The following is a 21,009-nucleotide window of genomic DNA, read 5'->3' on the forward strand; positions in this document are numbered from 1 at the left end:
ATAATTCAAAGCTTATGAACCTGAGTGATTTGAGCTGTAGCCAGTACTGGAGGACCAAAAATGTCCAGTATTTACATCAAGTGGTTAGTGGTGGACAAATCCTGCCCCTTAAGGAACTAAAGCAAAGGGCAAATTTAGGTGAGGTGGCTTGGTATGCATACTTTCAATTGAGGTTAGCACTTTCTAGCACTACGAATAGCCACGTTTTTATTATAGATACTCCTGAATTTTTACACGATTTAATTTGCAAGAAAACTGTCACGAGAATTAAAATATCACATTGCTATAGTCACTTAATGAAGAATTTTTTTTTAGATGTTCTCTCTCCAGGACAGAAATCCTGGTCTTCTTTACTTTCAGAGGTGGGCCCTCCAAATTGGGAGAATATAGGGGAAAGTTTAAAGTTGGTTTCACATAATTTTAATCACACGGTTGTACAATTTAATATTATGCATAAAATTTATGTGACACCTGTATGGTTATATAGGAGGGGACTCAGAGCCTCCTCTGACTGCCCACGCTGTGGTGACTCCGAGGCAGATCACTTACATCTGTTTTGGGACTGCCCAATGGTGAGCAGCTATTAGAGACTGGTCCAATCCAATCTGGCTCGTAAACTCGGTATTATGGTTCCCTTGTCTCCCAGGATATGGGTCCTGGGAGACCTATCGGAGGTTGATTACCAGCCTATAAAACGCTGTTTGTTGATCAAGGTGATGTTTTTGGCTAGGCTTCTCATTTCTAGATCATGGTTTTGCTCTTCTACTCCAGACTGCAGTAATTGGTTGGGTTTGGTTGAGAAAGTGAGAAACTATGAGAGGATTCTGTACAAACAAAGAGGATCCTGCGCAAAGTGGAGTCAGCTGTGGGAAGATTGGGACACGGATAATTAATTAGGAATTTTTTTTTTTCCCTTTTTTTTTCTTTTTTTCTTTTTTTTTCCCTGCAGGGTGGGGGATTTGGGGGGTGGGATGGGGAAGATCTCATTAGTCCGGTCTTTTCTACATGTCTGTATCGGCAAAGAATGTGCAGTTGTTCTGGAGTATTGTAGCATCTGCAGAGATGCTGGGGGATGGCAGGTCCCTCAGGCATTAAATAACGGATGCTGGGGGATTCCGGCCTTCTCCCCCAGAGGGCGGGATCTCCACTTGGTGCTATTTCTGTGGGGCCCTCCTGCTGATACAGCGCAATAGTATTAATGGTGACTCACCCCTTTGCATTTAAGGATCTACTTATTTTATATATGTGGATATATTACTATAGCGCTGCATTTTTTTCAGTGACCCCCACAGAGTGTCCATATGATATATTTGATTAATATAATATTGAGTGGTTACACGGATATACCTTTTGAAATCTGTTTATCTTTATTGGCTACCCTATTGACCTAGTCCCATCAGCCCTGTTTGGGCTTCATCTCTGTAGCATTTTCCTGGGGCCTTTGCCCTATTTGTTATACAGTGTCATTTTTTTGAGATTCAATAAACTTTATATTTTATTGAGATATATTCCTTGTAATTGTTCTTGGGGTTATTGGTGGTACTATATGTTTATTTATTTATTTTTTATCGAATTTGGCTAGATTCCCCCCCCCTTACTTTTGTGTATTAGTTGTTATTGAGGTTTGATTGGTTGTCATGTTCTTGGGTGCAGCCTTAATGTCTCATATACCTCACATGATCCTTGCAGCCAATCACTAGCCTCCGTGATGTAGGGTACAAAACCACTGAGACCAGTGATTGGCTGCTGTGGTCATCTGTGCTATTCGGGCAGTCATGTAAAGGCCTGGCTGGGAGGACCAAACCGGTGGTCCTGGAGTAGAAGGGGTTTGAATCGGTAAGTATACATTGTTATATTATTTTAACACCCTCCCTGCCATTTAACAATCTTTGTTTTAACTCTGGCAACCACTTTAATAATTTCCCCAATGTATGACTAAGAAGATTTGGTGTCCCCTCGGAGCAGTTTATATGATAATGGGGTCTCTCAGTGACTGTTAATTTAGGAGGTACATTATCCAGTATACACAGTATGTACAGTTCCTGTTCATGTTGTAGACCTCTCTTACCTTTTTGTATTTTCTCTCTCTTTATATTAGATGCTTCAGAGATCCTTGCAGAAGAGGAATGTAAGAAACTGTGCAGACGCTTTCTCCAGACAGGTGGGTATTATCCTTAAAGGGCATCTGTCAGCAGGTTTGCACCTATGACACTGGCTGACCTGTTACATGTGCGCTTGGCAGCTGAAGACATCTGTGTTGGTCTTATGTTAATATGTGCCCGCATTGCACATAATAAAACATAAAAAATGTTGTATTATATGCAAATGAGCCTCTAGGAGCAACGGGGGCAGTGCCATTACATCTAGAGACTCTGCTTTGTCTACAACTGCTGCAACCTGTGCACTTTGACAGGGCCAGGCAGGCGTGATCACTTTTACACTGCCTCACCTTGTCAATCAGTGCACAGTGCATGGCATTCGCAGAGAGAATTTAGCCTCTAGGTGTAATGGCAACACCCCTGTTGCTCCTAGAGGCTCATTTGCATATATTAAAATATAATTTCTCAGCAATGCGGGCACATATGAACATGGGCTCAACACAGATTTCTTCAGCTGCCAAGTGCACATGTAACAGGTCAGCCAGTGTCATAGATACTAATCTGCTGTCCATCATGATGCGACATAATATACCCTTAGGTGAATAAACATAAAAAGTAACTTTCATTGGTCAACAACATTAAAACTCTATGTCAATAGCTAAAAAACTGTATCTTAGTTATCCTCAAATCTGAACACCGCAAGATATGGGTACACGTGGCATCCTTCAGAAATGCGTTAGGACCAAACAGTTTAGTTATCTATCGCCTCCTGTAGTTGTGGTGGAGTGTTTGTGGGTGTTAAAGGGACTGTATCTTCAGAAAATTAGCTTTTGTTTAAATTATGTTTTTATGTTAAACTTATTTTCTTTTTACAATTTTGATGAGCATTTTTTAATTTTTCCATGTCACTATTCATATTTAATTAAATCTTTATAATCCTGCAATTTTTGCACTGGGCACTAGTGCTGATATTAGGTGACGATTTCCTGTTCTGTACAGGTAACTTCTCAGTAGCTGTTCTCATTATCACCAGTCACAGCTTATCGGTTTCCTCCTGACCTCTGCACGTGTCAGAGCATGCCTAGAAAACTGGGGGTCAGCTCCTGTCCATTGTCTCTATGGCCCATGTAGCTGCTCTCAAATACAGGAACTCGTAACATACTTTAGGCCTAGTGGCCAGTGTGAAAACTGCAGCATCTTATACATTTTTTTTTTTTAACTACAGATAGTGAGTGACCTGGAAAAACAAAACAAAAAACAAACAAACACTTTTTTTAACATAAAAACAGGATTTAAACAATACATCAGTTTCTTATAACACATTCCCTTAAACTGTTAGGTGGTCACGTTGTCCATTATAGCTAGGAAATGCACCAGTTGTTTTCATGACTCCAAGTGCTTGCAGCACAACCCAGTAGTTTCACCCATGTGCCATGATGGCAAAACATGGCATGTCAGGATATTGTGGTAGCACTGCAATTCGGCTTGAGATCAGGGTCAGGTTCCAGATGGGGTCGCCGTTGTCTAGGGAAGTGCTTTGTAGATCTGTTGCATATTTAATATATGCAAATGAGCCTTTAAGACCAACGGGGACGTTACGATTACACCTAGAGGCCATGCCCTCTGAACTTTGACAGGGCCAGGTATGATGACATTTACACTGCTTGGCCTTGTGAATCAAAGTGCAGAGGGCGCAGCAGTTGCAGAGAGAGCTGAGCCTCTAGGTGTAACAGCAATGCCCCCGTTGCTCCTAGAAGCTCATTTGGATAGATTAAAACATCATTTTTCTCAGCAATGCCACCACATATGAACATGGAGCAGCACAGATGTCTTCAGCTGCCAAGTGCACATGCAGCATGGTACAAATCTGCTGACAGATGTATTTTTAAAATTGCACTGAAAGATCCCCAAGCTGTGAAATCATATGAATTTCCGCAGCGGTGCCTATAAATATACTAGGGTGTATAAACCTGATCGTACAATGAACAGAAGCATTACGCACTTCCACAAATCCCTGCTGCTGTCGTTCCATTGCTGCTCCGGTCACTGCTGCTCTTCACTTTCTGTCCCGGCTTAACATGCTGGAAATACCAAGAATGGCCCATTCATCCAGTCACTGGCTGAGGCAGGACACCGCTAAGGCCAGTGATTCACTAAGCAGACCTTTCCTGGAATTTTCTGTGTGTTGCGCCTGGACAGGAAGTGGAGTACAGTGGGAACCAGAGCAGTGTCAGCGGCCTTGGATTGGTGGAGGTGAGTAAAGCTTGAGTTTTTTTTTTTTTTTTTTTTATTATTATTTTTAATATTGTTTGGTGTGTGTGTGTGTATATATTTATTTATTTATTTTATGCACTTATATAGCACTACTATATTTCGCAGCGCTTTACAGGAATTAGCATCCAACTGTCCCCAATGGGGCTCACAATCTAAGGTCCCTATCAGTATGTAAAACCTATATATAGCCCTAACAAGATTGCGGGCTTACCCCTAATTAGAATATATATAACCGATTGAAGGAGTAAGGTAAGTAAATATAATTTTATGTTTATGTTTGGTTTTTTAACAAATAAAATAAAAAAATGTAATATATATATCTGGCCAGCAGTGGTTAGCACTGGTGCCTTGCCACGCTGGGGTCCTAGGTTTGAATCTGACCAAGGACAACATCTGCATGGAGTTTGTATGTTCTCCCCGTGTTTGCGTGGGTTTCCTCCGGGTATTCCGGTTTTCTCCCACACTCCAAACACATACTGATAGGGAGTATCAGTGGTATTGCTGCACGATACAATTGAATCAATTGGTCAGTATATACAATAGTTTCCATCATGTGTCAAATACAATTGTGATTTTTGGTATTGCCCTAATTTTGATAACTTTGGTGTATATATTTACACCGGCTTGTTGCAAATTTTGACACATATATACATGTGGATATTTGTGGTGTCTAATAGCTACAGCTTTTGGATACTACATGTCCACTACTTATGACCTTTTGGGTATAATTATGCACTCGCACTTTACCTTAGATATATGTATTGGCAGCCCACCATCGGTTCACTTGGTTTTTAACATGTATTGTAACCTGTATGTATTGTCTTATTTGTGACCAGTGCTGATCATGTGTCTTTTGTGATTTTCTTAATAAAATTGAGTATTTTTGTACTATTGTAGTATATATTTTTTCTAAATCAAATTATATTTACTTACCTTACTCCCTATCAGTATGTGTTTGGAGTGTGGGAGAAAACCGGAATACCCGGAGGAAACCCACGCAAACACGGGGAGAACATACAAACTCCATGCAGATGTTGTCCTTGGTCAGATTCAAACCTAGGACCCCAGCGTGGCAAGGCACCAGTGCTAACCACTGCTGGCCAGATATATATATTACATTTTTTTATTTTATTTGTTAAAAAACCCCTTTAAAACAAAACTATCCTTTTTTTTTTTTTTTTCTTTTTTTTTTTCTTTGTTCTCTCAGGTCAGTGTGACTTTGGTCCTTCCTGCCGTTTCTCACATATGACAGCAGAAGACCTGGATGCTTTAAAGGCCCATGTGGAAGGTTAGTATCACATTCTTCACCCGTCTAACTCGAATACCCAACTACACACTGCTGCCTGTCTCCTTTGGCTACATCTTATTTGCCTTCTCTCCAGCAGTCAAAGGGAATATTTATCGCAACTACTACTAAGGAAAAGTGGCTTGATTCAGGACTGTTGCTTTAATTTTCTAAAGGACGTCTGGAAAATAAGAGCTGGAATTTGACTGGTTGCTTGTTGTGATTAATGTCCCTCAGTGATGACCACACTGTCTTTTCATACAACCCATGATGCAGGCACAAAGTGGGACCTTATTATGCCAATTGCCATAGAAAATGTTGGCATTATATAAATGATTATTATGGCTATTGCTTAAGTTGTAAGTACATACACTGAATGTAGGGTCAGAAGGGCTTGCTGGCATGTACCCTAGGACTGGTGATGTCTTCTTAAAAAGCCCAAAAAACTGGAGTCTAAGTGGAGTTTAGCTTTAAGGGGTATTCGAGTTATGTCATATTGCTAGGTTATAACATTGTTATCAGTGGGAGTCTGACCCTCAGCCTTTTACCAGCATAGGGGCGCTCCTGTCCGCCCAATGTGCAAGGCCCTGCAGCACTAAACCAGGACTGTGACCCCTTCATTCTAAAGATCAGTGGGGGTCTTGCCAATCCTAGTGATACATTCTCATTTTTAAAAGTAATAAAACTTATGGCTACACGGTTCACTAAGTAGGAAGTTGCAGTTTATGAATGCACATTAGCAAATAAGTAGCAGCATCTGAAAATCAAAATCAGACTGGCTGCCTATCTTGTTATAGACACCCCAGGTTTTGCTGCAATCTGTGGTTGAAGCTCTATTAGCTGACTATGGGATGTCCTACATTTGTCTTCTGGCAGCCGACGGTTAGCATTGGATGCATAGAATTGGAAATTACAAAAGCCTGCAACTGCCAGGGCATTAAAATGACTGTCAGAACCGAGCCATCTTTGTATCAGTAGATCTTTGTAAAAATCTATTGCTCTTTGTACTGCCTTTTATATGTGTGCAGAATTAAATAGCCTCTAGAGGGACCTATGAAGGGATGTACAATATTCGGGGATATCCTGAGACCTCTCTATATTGCTATGGAGAACGTCTAACTGGTAGAGTTACTGTGGCAAGACCTGAAGCTCCTCTATAATATTATAACAAAGGGGAAAGAAGAGGCCTCGGTGATATAGCAGCACACTGCTACTAGATATATATGTGTGTGTGTATATTATATATATATATATATATATATATATATATATATATATATATATATATATATCTCTAATGTAAAAATAAAAAAAATCATTCTTCTGTCAACCCCTACATTTAAACTTTATTTATTTGCTAATTTATATAAAGTTACCTGCTCAGTGTCCTCATTGACGCCATTAGGGGCTAAACCTAGAGTGATTATATCCGTCTGCAGGGGATAATTTTATTAATTCTGGATTGATACAGTGATGCAGGCATGTTTTATATTGTACCTGTGATTATTCACTTGTTCTCTAACCCTGGGTTCAGACCTGAGCGTTCTGAAAGGAGCGCTCTGTATGCGCGATTGTACGGGCGTTTACAATCGTGCATACAGAGACAAGCGAACACGCATTGTAGCGCGTTCCCGAATATCTATGTACAGGAACGCGCGACAAAACGCCCCAAAAAAGCTCGAACTTGTTTGAGCGTCGGGCATTTTACAGCGCGATCGTACGTGCTGTAAAATGCCCAGGTGAGAACCATTCCCATAGGGAATCATTGGTTTCTCCGTGTTGAGCTTTTTACAGCGCTTAGGAACGCGCTGTAAAACGCTCAGGTCTGAACTTAGGGTAAGGGTATTTCGATCTAGAGTCATAAAAAAGCAAAGTACAACCTATTTGAATTCTATGGTTTAAGTATTAGGACATAATAATTAAAAAAAGAAAAATCTGGTCCTTAAGGCCCCTTTCAGACGAGCAAGCATTCTGCGCGGGCGCAATGCATGATGCGAACGCATTGTGCCTGCACAGACTGCGGACTCGTTAATTTCAATGGGGCTGTGTACATGTGCGTTGGTTTTGACGCATCACTTGTGCGTTAGTGCAAATCGCAGCACGTATCTTTAGCATTTTTCACGCAACTCTGGCCCCATAAAAGTGAATAGGGCTTCAGTGAAACATGGTTGCTAAGAGATGATGTTTTTATCACTCGCGTGCAAATCGCATTAAATCACATTGCACCCGCGCAATAAAAACTGAACGCCATCGCAAACAAAACTGAATGACTTTGTTTGTGAAATCACGCATTTTTCACCGAACGCATTCCCAACGCATCCCAACTGCAAGGGGCCTAATAGTCAGCAAATACAACCTCAGAGGAAGAACACAAGTGATTCCACCATATCATTATTTAACAAATATGAAGCCAGAATAGAAAAGTCAAGTGTAAATAACCAAGTACACCCCATGAGTCCACATGCTTGTAGAACCACCTTTAGTGCTAACTTGAAGTAATCATTTTCTGTATGACTTCAGTTAATTTTTAATAGAGACCAATTGAAAAAAAAAAAAGATTTTTTAGCTCAAAAGGAGTACAATGTGATTTCCTCCTTGCCATTGCGTTAACACGCGCCTGAATGCTCCAGACCTTCTAAGGACCAGATTTTTATTACCGTATGTCCTGATACATAAAACCATAGAATTCAAAGAGGGTGTACTTCGTTTTTCTCATGACATACACTACGAATTCACTAGCACACTTCAAAAATTGCTTAATCTCAAATTTTTGTTTGGTTACTACACATTTGAATTATTTGCTCCTGCATGAAATAATACCACACTATTTGCATTTGTTGTCCCCACATCACATACTGCTTCCCCTAACTCCTCTATGGCCCTGTCTGGCACTACAACTCTTTGCTCCCAGACCGTGCCAGCATGAAATGCTATGAGAAGAGTGTAAACTCATGAGAGGGGATATCTCGCAAGATCACACTGTATTAGCCAATCAGCAAGGATTGCACTACAGCTATTAGATTGGTTTAACATGTTGCAGCTGCATAGCGGCCATAGTAAGCTCTGATGCTCTACAAAGTTGCTTTGACGTGTAAATGCAGCCTTAAGGTTGACTTCCCCTTGTACAATGAACCCGAGTGGCTGTTCTCTTTACAGTCAGTGTATCGGCAGCTATTTACCGTATTTTTCGCTTTATAAGGCGAAAATGTAATTGCATTTTATAAAGTGAATACTAGTGAGCAGAGCACTCCCATTATGGAAGTGCTCACTAGTATTCAGTATGTGCTTTGAACTTGGTGTGAGGCACTGCGAATGCTGCCTGTGCTCACCCTCCCTGGTCTTTCTCTCTAGAGTCGCACTTCACTGTCCTGACCCCGTACAGCCTCAGGACATAGTGCGCACACTATAACCTGAAGCTACACGCAGTCAGATGACAGTGCAGCGCGGCGCGGGCCCAGAAAAGATCCGAGAGCGAGACTGCAGCAGAAACTGTCAGACCTGGAGAGTAGTGGTGGAGCAGGAGAGGTAAGTGAATTTATTTATTTTTAACATCTGATCTGAGGTCTTGTATTGGGGTCTGGCATGGAGGTCTGATCTGATGTCCTGATATGGGGCTCTAATCTGAGCATCTGATATAGGGGTCTGAGGTCTGATAAAAAAAAAAAAAAATCTTATTTTCCTCCTCTAAAACCTGGGGTGAGGCTTATCATCAGGTGCGTCTTATAAAGCGAAAAATACAGTAGGTATGCAGACAACTGCACTTTGACTACATGACAGATCCTCTTTAACCCCTTAAGGACTCAGCCCTATTTCACCTTAAGGACTTTTTTTGCCATTTTTTGCAAATCTGACCAGTGTCACTTTAAGTGCTGATAACTTTAAAACGCTTTGACTTATCCAGGCCATTCTGAGATTGTTTTTTCATCACATATTGTACTTCATGACACTGGTAAAATGAAGTAAAAAAAAATTCAATTTCTCTACTTTTATAATACATAGTAATACCTCCAAAAATTATTACTTTACATTCCCCATATGTCTACTTCATGTTTGGATCATTTTGGGAATGATATTTTATTTTTTGGGGATGTTACAAGGCTTAGAAGTTTAGAAGCAAATCTTGAAGTTTTTCAGAAATGTTTAAAAACCCAATTTTTAGGGACCAGTTCAGGTCTGAAGTCACTTTGCAAGGCTTACATAATAGAAACCACCCAAAAATGACCCCATTCTAGAAACTACACCCCTCAAGGTATTCAAAGCTGATTTTACAAACGTCGTTAACCCCTTCAGGTGTTCCACAAGAATTAATGGAAAATAGAGATACAATTTCAAAATGTCCCTTTTTTGGCAGATTTTCCATTATAATAAATTTTTCCCAGTAACAAAGCAAGGGTTAACAGCCAAACAAAACTCAATATTTCTGTCCCTGATTCTGTAGTTTACAGAAACACCCCATATGAGGTCGTAAACCGCTGTACGGGCACACGGCAGGGCGCAGAAGGAAAGGAATGCCATACGGTTTTTGAAATGCAGATTTTGCTGGACATGTTTTTTTTTTTTTTTTTTTTTTTTACACCATGTCCCATTTGAAGCCCCCCTGATGCACCCCTAGAGTAGAAACTCCAAAAAAGTGACCCCATTTTAGAAACTACGGGATAGGATGGCAGTTTTGTTGGTACTAGTTTAGGGTACATATGATTTTTGGTTGCTCTATATTACACTTTTTGTGAGGCAAGGTAACAAGAAATAGCTGTTTTGGCACCGTTTTTATTTTTTGTTATTTACAACATTCATCTGACAGGTTAGATCATGTGATATTTTTATAGACCAGGTTGTCACGGATGCGGCGATACCTAATATGTATACTTTTTTTTTTATTTATGTAAGTTTTATGCAATGATTTCTTTTTTGAAACAAAAATCATGTTTTAGTGTCTCCATATTCTGAGAGCCATAGTTTTTTCAGTTTTTGGGCGATTATCTTAGGTAGGGTCTAATTTTTTGCGGGATGAGATGACTGTTTGGCACTATTTTGGGGTGCATATGACTTTTTGATCACTTGCTATTACACTTTTTGTGATGTAAGGTAACAAATTTTTTTTTTATAGCAGTTTTTTTTTGTTTTTTTTTACGGTGTTCATCTGAGGGGTTAGGTCATGTGATATTTTTATAGAGCTGGTCGATACGAACGCCGCGATACCAAATATGTATACTTTCTTTTATTTAAGTAAGTTTTACACAATAACAGCTTTTTTAAAACAAAAAAATGATGTTTTAGTGTCTCCATATTCTGAGCCACAGTTTTTTAATTTTTTGGGCGATTGTCTCAGGTAGTGGCTCATTTTTTGCGGGATGAGGTGACGGTTAGATTGGTACTATTTTTGGTGGGCAAACGCTTTTTTGGTGACAAAAAATGGTTTATTTAGCACAGTTTTTATTTTTTACGGTCTTCATCTGAGATGTTAGGTCATGTGATATCTTTATAGAGTCTGTCGATACGGACGTGGCGATACCAAATATGTATACTTCTTCTTTTTTTTCCTTTTTTTTTTTTCCCACTTTGGGACTTGAACATTGGGGGGTATATTCCTTTACAATGCATTCCAATACTTCTGTATTGGAATGCATTGGCTGTATGAGTAATACTGTGTGTGTATTACTCATACAGCTTCCGGGGCCTGTGAGATCCAGGGGGCTGGATCTCACAGGCTCTTCACCGGAAGGCAGCGCGATGCCTTCCTTAGACATCGTGCTGCCTTCCATGCTATCGGGTCCCCCCCTACAGCCACATGGGGACCCAAAGGCACCGCCGCCCTGCCGGATAAGGTAAAAGCCGCAAACCGCAGGTCTGAATTGACCTGCGGTTTTCGGCTATCGCCGATACGGGGGAGGTCACGGGACCCCCCCCGGCGTTGCGACAGGATGCCCGCTGAATGATTTCAGCTGGCATCCTGTCACAATTAACGCCGCGCCGCAATGTAAATTTAAACTTTAGGACGTACCGGTACGCCCTGAGTCCTTAAGGGGTTAAATGTCCATGGTCCTCTGTATTGGGTTCTACCTTCTTCATGTATGGGTTCACTATAGTATTTGCCAATTTCTCCAAAAGATAGTTTTCAATTTTTTTATAAAATTCTTTTTGAAAGGATAGTTCAGACTTCTTAAGACAGTATTAGACAGCCCGATTTTAACAGGCGATTGTGTGGAAGGAAATGTTCCGTTCCAATTGTCTGCTTGCTAGTGGAGGAGACCACTGCTATTACATGCAGACATCTCGGTAAAACGATCGCTCCTCCATATACTATCGCTCTTCCCTATAATAAATCATAGTTTGCCGGCAGCAGATTGTGATTAGATACCATGATCTGCAGCCTGCAAACGATGATTTTTTTTATTTATTTAACCTGTCAAGATTTAGATTGCCCGATGAATGAGCATCTACTCGTTCATTGGGCAGTCGGCGGCAGTATTAGACTGCCAGCTGATTGCTAAAAAGCGTTATTACGAACGTTCGTTAGCGATCATCTGCCGGCAGGTGTAATAGTCTTTAGTAGTCTTTTCTCCTTCTTCTTTTTTTTTTTTTTTTTTTTTTTTTTTTTTTTTTTTTCCCCCTTCTTTCTGTTTTTATTTTGTTTCTTGAAATGTCTCTTGGATTCTTTTCTTTTAAGCCCCCTTTGTTATTGATTTTGTGTACTTCTTATCTCTCAGTTGTCCAGCCACAACTTCACCTGATTTTTATTTACTCTTAAGTTACAATATTGATTGGTTCCAGGACAGCCATTGTAGTTTGAGTCAACATCTCTATGGAAAACTAGTAATTGGTTCCAAAGTCCCAAAATGTCCTTAAGATAAAAGAAAATGAAGATTTAAGGAAAAGAATCAGATAATTAAGACATATAAAGAAAGTCTGAAATGGTTGCTGGAAGCTGTAAATCACTTTATATGATAAGGATAGAAGCTTCTTCAGGATTTTGTGTAGTGTACAGTGTACCAGAAAAATATCATGGAGTCCTCCTCACCAGGTATCCAAAGGAGCAGTTCATCCTGGTACATACAGAGGGCAGTGCAGGACATTTAGTACCTGTAAGGAGGAGCTACTAGACAACCGATTGGCTGGATCAGATTCATTGTAGGTTGAAAAAAATGTATCCCGAGGCAATTGTATCTTGAGGGACTACTGTATTAAAAATGGCTGCAGTGCACTCGGAATGAGGTGATCTGCTTTAAAAAAAAAAAAATCTTCCTTCACCCAGGGTTTCTCAACTCCTCTGGGACCACCTACCAGTCATGTTTTCAGGATTTCCTTAGTATTGAGCAGGTGATATAATTAGTTCCCATGCATTAGGACTTACCACAGGTATTCATTCTGTGGGATATTCTCAAATCCTGACCGGTAGGTGGGTCCCAAGGACCGGAGTTGAGAAACCCTGCTCTACAGCAACCCCCTGTTCTTATGGTATAGTTTTGTATAACATTGTAACATCCAGCATTGCCCACAGACAGCTGTTTCGGGCTAGTTGTACCTCATCAGAGTAGGATTCTGGCTGCCTCAGTGAGCCTGGGGGAGGTACTGACTCAACTTTTTTTTTTTTTTTTTATCAATTCTTTATTATTTTATCAACAAGACAAACAATATATCCAGAATGTACAGTCCTGGACACAAAACAGCACTGCAAGTGCAATAAGAAATTACATAACATAAATTGGGGCATTCAGTAGTTATGAATACAATCTAGTCAGTACAAGCAATCAATAATCAATGACACATGTAAGCCTTACTCTCATAGATCTAAGACGGATTAGCAGATCGGAGCAATAGACGACCCAAGGTCGCCTTTAGTTGACCCACAAGGTACCATTTCGTTAGTGTGAACGGTCTCATTATTAATCTTATCTCCTCGTCAGACATACAGTGAGCAATAAACTGTTTCCATTTCTGGAACAACCCCTTAGCTCGTTCTTTTCCCGCGAGGGAATTCAATCTCTCCAAATAAAACACCTTTTTTAACTGTTCTATTATACATTGCACCCCCGGTGCATCAGCTTGCAGCCATACATATCGTATGAAACAAACGAGGTAACCCCCCTTGACCCACCTCTCCCTCCTCATAATGAAACAAATATAGTTGGGGGGACAATGGAAACTCCCTTCCCCAGATCCCCTTGACTAAGGTCCCTACTTCCTCTTACTCTGTGGGCACATCCAGATTCCATGAAATAAATCCGTGAAACCAACTCCACACTTCGGGCAACTGGTTATCCTATCCGGTTTCGGTGGATGAGGGGGGATATTAAAGCCATAGATAGCACGATACATAAGTCGAAACTGCGTATCCCTCCATGACTCATTAACAACATGTCTCCTAACCTTTCACCATCTTTTGTGCCATATCCTCATCTTCCAGTTGCTCGGCCCATTTCCTAAACCTGATGCTCCTATCTCCAATCCCATCTTCCTTTCTCATGTCAGCGTAGATTGTGGAAATCGAGACCTTCCCACCGCCCAGATCCAAGATTCTATCAAGAATATTCCTTCGAATCTCCTTCTGCACCAACCCTAATTGATTTATCACAGCCTCCCTCACCTGAGACCATTGAATAATTTGGAAGGGCGACAGCGAAACTTTGCAATAAATTCTGCACATGTTAACCATCTAGATTCAGTGTCATGCAATAGATGTTTCACAGTTACAATCCCTTTCCTCCTCCACTCCTCAAATAATTTATTCTTATTTCCTTGTATAAATTCAGGATTATTCCATAAGGGAAGGTGTTTGGAGATCCTGTAAGACAACCAATACTTTTTCTGAAGAATCCTCCACGCAGCTATCGTATCTTTGAACAATAAAGACTTCTTAATCCACCCCGGAATCACCGGCAACCTTGAGTGTAGTAACGCCACAAGAGACCAGGGAGCACAGAATTCCCTTTCCAACGGCAAGGCTGAGTAAAAACCGGATCCATTTATCCAGTCGCAAATATGCCTCGCCATGCAAGCCAAATTGTATCTCCTAATATCAGGAACAGCAACCCCTCCCTGTTCAATCCCCTTTATTAAGGAACTCATTGGAATCCTAGGCCTCTTGCCATGCCATAAGAAATTCTTGAATGCTTTAACAATTTTAGTGATATCTCTGTTTTAACAGAATGGGGATAGTCTGCATGGGATAAAGCAGCTTGGAAACCGACATCATCTTAATTAGATGATTACGCCCCAGTAACGACAACGGAAGATCATGCCATCTATGTAATTCCTTAACTATTTTATGTATCAACGGGTCATAATTAAGTCTATATATGGACTCGGGAGTGGCCCCAACCTTAATCCCCAAATAAGTTATGTGGGAGCGTGCAATTGGTATACCTCTCAAGTCACCCCCCCCCCCCACCCGCCGACTCTACTTAAGGAGGTCAGCTCTGTATGGAGATGTAGTACCAATGCTCCATGAGAAAATATGCAAAGAGGAAAGAAGAGAAAGAGAACTTTCTCATTAGTGCCACCTGTTGGATAGAGAAGCCTGTGGGAAAACCATATGAAAAAAATAACACCATACCCAAAGCATGTTGAAAAACTTGCCACTGACCGCACTTGTGTAGAGTGTTTTTATATTTCACTTTAGACCTTAGTATCTGTCTGTGACAACACCTCCCCCCACCAACTGATCCTGTAGTCATGTTTTACTTCACTTTCTGTAGTCCATCTTGTTACTTTAGACAATAGAAGAGGTGATGGATAGAGTGGTGGAACACTTTACTTTAGTATCTGACTACACACAGTGTTTGTTTGTAGTCTGTAACCATAGTAACCTATAGGTCTGGAGTGGAACAATAATAAAATGATGCAAAAATGCACATTTCCGTTATAAGGAATTTGTAACATAAAATGGTGACATAAACCCTGATTAAAGTGGTGTGTTATTCACTGATCAATATGGTGTGGTTTATCAGGTGCAGCGCTCATGCTCTCTGTGATGCTTAATATTCATGAGCTGCAGCACCTGCTGTCCACCTGCTGCTCATTGACCGCATTCTTCCTATGCACGGTAATGGGGAGAAAGCTGTCAGTCATGCAGTAGGGTGTAGCCCTCTGCTCATGAATATAAGGACTTCTGGCCCACATGGCCTTAAAGGGATGTGTGGTGTCAGATATTCATGACCTATCCAGCTCCCAGAACCCCCAGCTGTTTGAAAAAGGCCACGGGTGCTCTGGTGTGCATTGTGTAATCTTCATTGTTTACCTACATGCTGGTGCCGGGTGGGTCGCTCTCAGTATTTTATGCTGCCATTAGATAAGGCAGCATAAGCCTGGTGGCAGATTCCCTTTAACCCTGTGAAACCCAAATATAGAAAAAAATGCCTCTGATGCAGAAAATGCAGGAATCTGTTGTAATATAGCAACGTTGGGCCTAGTTGAGAGCAGAACTTCTAAATTTTGCACTCACACTCTATAAACAAATATAATGTGGTCTAAAAAAATAATAATACATTTACAAGTATCTTTTCAGAAGAGCTAAAGGTAATGTTGTAATTTTACAACAGTGGGTCTTACAGGGTTAAGGATGCATTATCCAAATGCAGTCTTATCTCTAGGAACTGAGATTTTTTTTTCACATATTTTACCCCTTCCCACCTCTTTCCAGCATTCCCATTTTCAGTGGTATTGATGTATTAGATTTTGTGTATGCAGATATGAAACATTTATACTTCAGCTTAAAGGGTTATTCTCATCTCAGACATTCAAAGCCCCTTCCAGCATCATGCTGTCAATAAGCAGGTTGGGATCAGAAGACAACCGGTCAATATGGCTCTGCTTATCTTGGGAGTAACAAAAAGGCACTTACTGGTATTCCAATCTCAGACGCTGATGGCATATCACCTCTGGGACCCACTCCTATCTCCAGAACAGGCCCCCGAAGTGAAGGAGAGCGCACCACGGATGTGCAGCCTGCTCTCCGATCACAGAAGCACCGCACTCAGCTATTATCGGAAGTCCCATAACAGAGGGGGAGAGCACACTGCCTCACCTCTCCCTTTACCGCTATAGGACAGCTGGAAATAGCCAGGCCAGTGCTCCCATAGCGGTGAACAGAGGGTGGCCACGCATGTGCAGCTGCTCTTGCTTCACTTCAGGAGCCCGTTCTGGAAATAGGAGTGGGTCATAGAGGTGGTAACCACACCTATGTGACATTGACGGCATATCCTAGTGATATGCCATCAGCGTTGGAGATTGGAATACCAGTAAGTTCCTTTTTGTTCCTCCAAGATAAGCAGCGCCATATTGAACGGTTGTCTTCTGATCCCAACCTGCTTATTGACAGCATGATGATGCTGGAAGGGGCTTTGAATGGCCTTTACATTACATAGTTCTTTTCGTTTGCGCCACTTTTTACATATGTCCCATTTAGCTTTTGTTGCTGCTTTTGAATGTAGTTGACCTTTGTCTTCTCTTTTTAAACAATCTCCCTTGTTATATTAAAGTCATTAGCAGCATTTGTAAATATGCACAATCTACTAATGTACTAGAGTATAAATTAGAAAGAAAGAAGGCTACGGTATTCATGATTTATTAGCCTCATGTTTTTTTAATTAGTATGTAAGGGGAGCAGGGATTTTTTATTTTTTTTTCTGACATGCTGTGCTTCGGGTGATAATTAAACTCGTTTAAGAGAAGTGGAACGGCATATAAAGATTTTTGCAGGCACGTATCAAAGGTGGCACATTGGTAATATATTTATTCATTGCTCTCAGTATACACTGCACGTAGGATGGTGCTGGTGACCTATTCAGAAATGTAGACATTCTGTGAGTCATACTTTGCACAATGTACATGTTCTCCCATCTGAAAGACGGCCAATGTCATCTTTGCATCTTCAATGCATAATATAAAATAGACTATGAGTTTTATGATGATGTGTTGTTTATTCCCTGCATATAGCAGAGAGAAGACTGCGAGAAGAACAAAGTAAACAAATTCCTCCTTGTAATGTAGAGTCTTGGTTGGAAGACAGGGCTAAGAAAGAAAGCACTCGCAGTGACAGGTAAGTCCAGCAGAGGGAGCTTTACTTCCATTACATTCTCCATGCTTTCATACCGCCTTTCTGAATTCTACTACTACACTGATTAACAGCGAGTATGTCAGCAGAAAATGACTTGTTGTTTAAATCTAATTTAATTTTTAATTTTTTTCAAATATAGGTAATGTACGGTATCTCTCATACGGCTGATATACAACATAGAATAAATATCATAATAGCCCCAGACCTCTTGGGTTCAGACATGGAGGGAAAAAAAAATATTATTTAAAAAACCAACATTCCCATATTTTAGAAAATATATTGATTTGATTATTAGTAAACCAAAAAATAGTTTTATACTCAACATTTTTCTTCACTGAATTATACCAATTTTCAAAAGCCGGTACTGAGTCAGAGAGCCAGAACCTTACGATGATCAACTGTGCCCAAGCTGAACATCTCATAAGAGGTTCTTAGAGTCTACAACTAATTGTGAAACATATTTTTATTTTGGTGGTATTTTAGAAATTTGTATATTAAAAAATAAATAAATCCTGAAATCTTGCAGGTTTTAATTTGTCCACTAAGCCTCATAGTAGACTGACACTTCTTGTTCAGCAGGCAGATAACACCTCTATATGCATAACACATGATGGTATTTTTTTGGTGCTGTAGTTGGGGAGTGCACACTGGTAAAAGACGCTGCTGAGGAGGTATATTTTTTTGTCATGGTATGTGTTGGGCAGGGTAACGTATGTCCCTGACTACGTGATTAGGCATTTTTGTGTTCCACTTTAATTTCCTTTTTGTATTGATTTACTTAGGGTCCGGGACATGACCAAGTAAAGCAAAATTCACCTTTGCAGTGTTCATTGCATACCATCATATATTACTGGTGGGGGTTCGTGTGCCAGGGCTGTTTTGTAATAAGCCCAGCCCTAATGGCACACTATATAACATGCAGCAGCAAGCACAGTTCATGGAGCAAGGGGAGGGGCTATTGATTCTTGCTGTGAAGCCCAATGCTTTCTATGCATGCCCTTGCATCATCGCTTTACATAAAGTATTCATAGGTGCATCTCTGTGACCACGGTTCAGACCGGCTCTCCGTGGTGGAGGCTTGGACATGGAGCAGATGATTGTTTAGCAGGCTAGTCTATTGAGTAGCATACAAAGCATCCCAATTAAGGCATGATTCACTCTGTAATACAGCACCCAACAATGTGTCAGATGCCATCCAATAATACAATATACAAATCTGTTATTTACATTGCTGTGGTTTTATTTCTGGTGCATTGTAGTCAACTGGATTCTACTTGGTTGATCATTATGGTCTCTCTAATTCATTTATCGATTTCCCCCTGCCTTGCCTTCAGTAGCAGCGCATTGTATATTGGTTTTGCTCAGGATTTTATTTCTGAGGTTTCCAGTCGACACGCCTTAAGAATGTCAATTTATGACTCCAGGAGTTTTCAGAGTTCTGCTTGTTAAATGAATCACAATTGAAGAGCAGTTGGTTGCAGTTTCAGTGGCGTGGTACTGCTGAAGATACAGAAATAGAACGCGATAGGCTCAATTTTATCCTTAGTCATCGCTAATGGACTCCTCTCAAGCAATCTAAATTCAGCAGAAATACTCAAAAACATTTGAAATGATCAGTTTGTAATCTGGCTTTACATTTATTGATCTGCAAGCTCTAGAGTTTCCTCTTAAAGAGGGTCTGTCACCTCTCCTGAAATGTCTGTCACTGATTAGATAGTGTCAAACTGTACAGAGACCCCCCCCCCCCCCCCAAACTGGTAAAGCTCATTTGCATCTTCAGTAACTCATTCATAGGTTTTAGAAGGAATAATAAAGGAATGGCAAAACATAAAGTCCTAAGAATAGATGCTCCAGAATTGTTATTAGAAGAGGGATGCAAGCAGTTATTAAAACGGACATATCAGGAGAGGCGACAGGTCCTCATTAAAGTATAACTGTCCTTTCAGTTTATTATATATATAGTGTAGGGACAGCCATGCTGAACATTTTTGTTATATACTTTATTAGTTAAATATTTTTCTTTGTACTCCGTGGTGTAAAGCTCTAACAGCGCTGATAAGGAAAGTCTGTCTTCAGTCTTTAACGTTTCTCATCCGTATCATTGGGGGACACAGGCCTGACCATGGGTCTAGCTGTTGCCGCTAGGATGCGGACACTAGGCACACAAAGTGTAAGCTCCTCCCCTTCAGCTATACCCTTCCTACAGGGACTAAGCTAGCTTAGTGTCTGTAGGAGGCAGACCTCCCTGCGTTGCAGGTCTGCTGGTTTTTTACTCATTTTTTTTTATTTATTTTTCTAGCAGGTGTTTCAGGCCATCTGTAAAACTACTTGCACAAAACCTCTGTTTCCTGCCAGCGTTCGGGTCACCACAGCCGTCCACCACAAGTCCCCTCTGTCCCGGTGTAGCGTACCTCCCTAAGGATCCGCACACCGAAGGTGGTGATCCGGCTGGACCTCAAGGCGCTCAACCGTTTCCTTCGCATTCGCAGCTTCCGGATGGAGCCCCTGAGGTCTGTCATTGCGTCCATGGAACCGGGGGGAGTACATCAAGGATGCTTATCTTCATGTACCCATCTGTGTCAGTCATCAGAGATTTCTCCAGTTCGCAGTGGGTCCATTTCACTTCCAGTTTGTAGCCCTCCCGTTCGGCCTGGCCACGGCTCCCAGGGTCTTTACAAAGATTGTGGCGGCAGTCTGGCCCTGCTCCATGCCAGGGAGATTGTAGCGATTCCTTACTTAGACGACATCCTGGTGAAGGGTCTGTCATTCCGGGTGATGGCGGACAGCCTGAGCATAGTTCTGGACACCCTTGAGTGCTTCGGATGGATCTTGAACAGGCAGAAGTCTTGTCTTTATCCATCGCAGCTTATCTGTGCATAATGCTCGACACACTTCAGGCCAAAGTGTTCTTGCCCCCTGGAGAAGCTATCCGCTCTCCGTCTGGGGATTCTCCACTTGTTGCGGCCTGCTCCAGTTTCCATTCGTCGCTCCATGCAGGCTTTAGGTCACATGGTCTCTGCCTTCTAAGCAGTTCCCTATGCTCAATTTCATACCAGAGCACTTCAGCGAGCCATTCTGTCCAGCGTCTCTAGGTGCCTTTCTCACCGACGAACCCTGGTGTCTTCCTCTTCGGGAGGACCTTCTTCCACCCAAATTTAGGGTCTCTACATTTAAAGGCATGGCTGTTGAAGCCGCTGTATTGAAGGCTTGTTTTTTTTTTTTTTTTTTATACTGTGGTCCAGACCATGATTCAGGCCAGGAAGCCGTCGTCATCCAGAATCTACCACTGGGCTTGG

General features: G+C 41.2%; 1 protein-coding gene across 2 annotated transcripts in view; it reads left to right on the plus strand.

Moving 5' to 3' along the window:
- ZMAT5 (zinc finger matrin-type 5) overlaps positions 1 to 21,009 on the plus strand; it is a 36,653-nt gene that overhangs the window by 8,068 nt on the left and 7,576 nt on the right. Inside the window, exons 2-4 of one of the 2 annotated variants that reach the window (XM_044288523.1) lie at positions 2,099 to 2,161; positions 5,581 to 5,661; positions 17,596 to 17,695. In XM_044288523.1, coding sequence (XP_044144458.1) covers positions 2,099 to 2,161; positions 5,581 to 5,661; positions 17,596 to 17,695 — 244 coding nt within the window. Of the gene's footprint in view, positions 1 to 2,098; positions 2,162 to 5,580; positions 5,662 to 17,592; positions 17,696 to 21,009 lie in introns of both variants that reach the window. The other variant, XM_044288522.1, reaches the window with a different exon arrangement.

This window comes from Bufo gargarizans, chromosome 1 (genome assembly GCF_014858855.1).
Source record: "Bufo gargarizans isolate SCDJY-AF-19 chromosome 1, ASM1485885v1, whole genome shotgun sequence".
In the NCBI taxonomy this organism is placed as follows: Eukaryota; Metazoa; Chordata; class Amphibia; order Anura; family Bufonidae; genus Bufo; species Bufo gargarizans.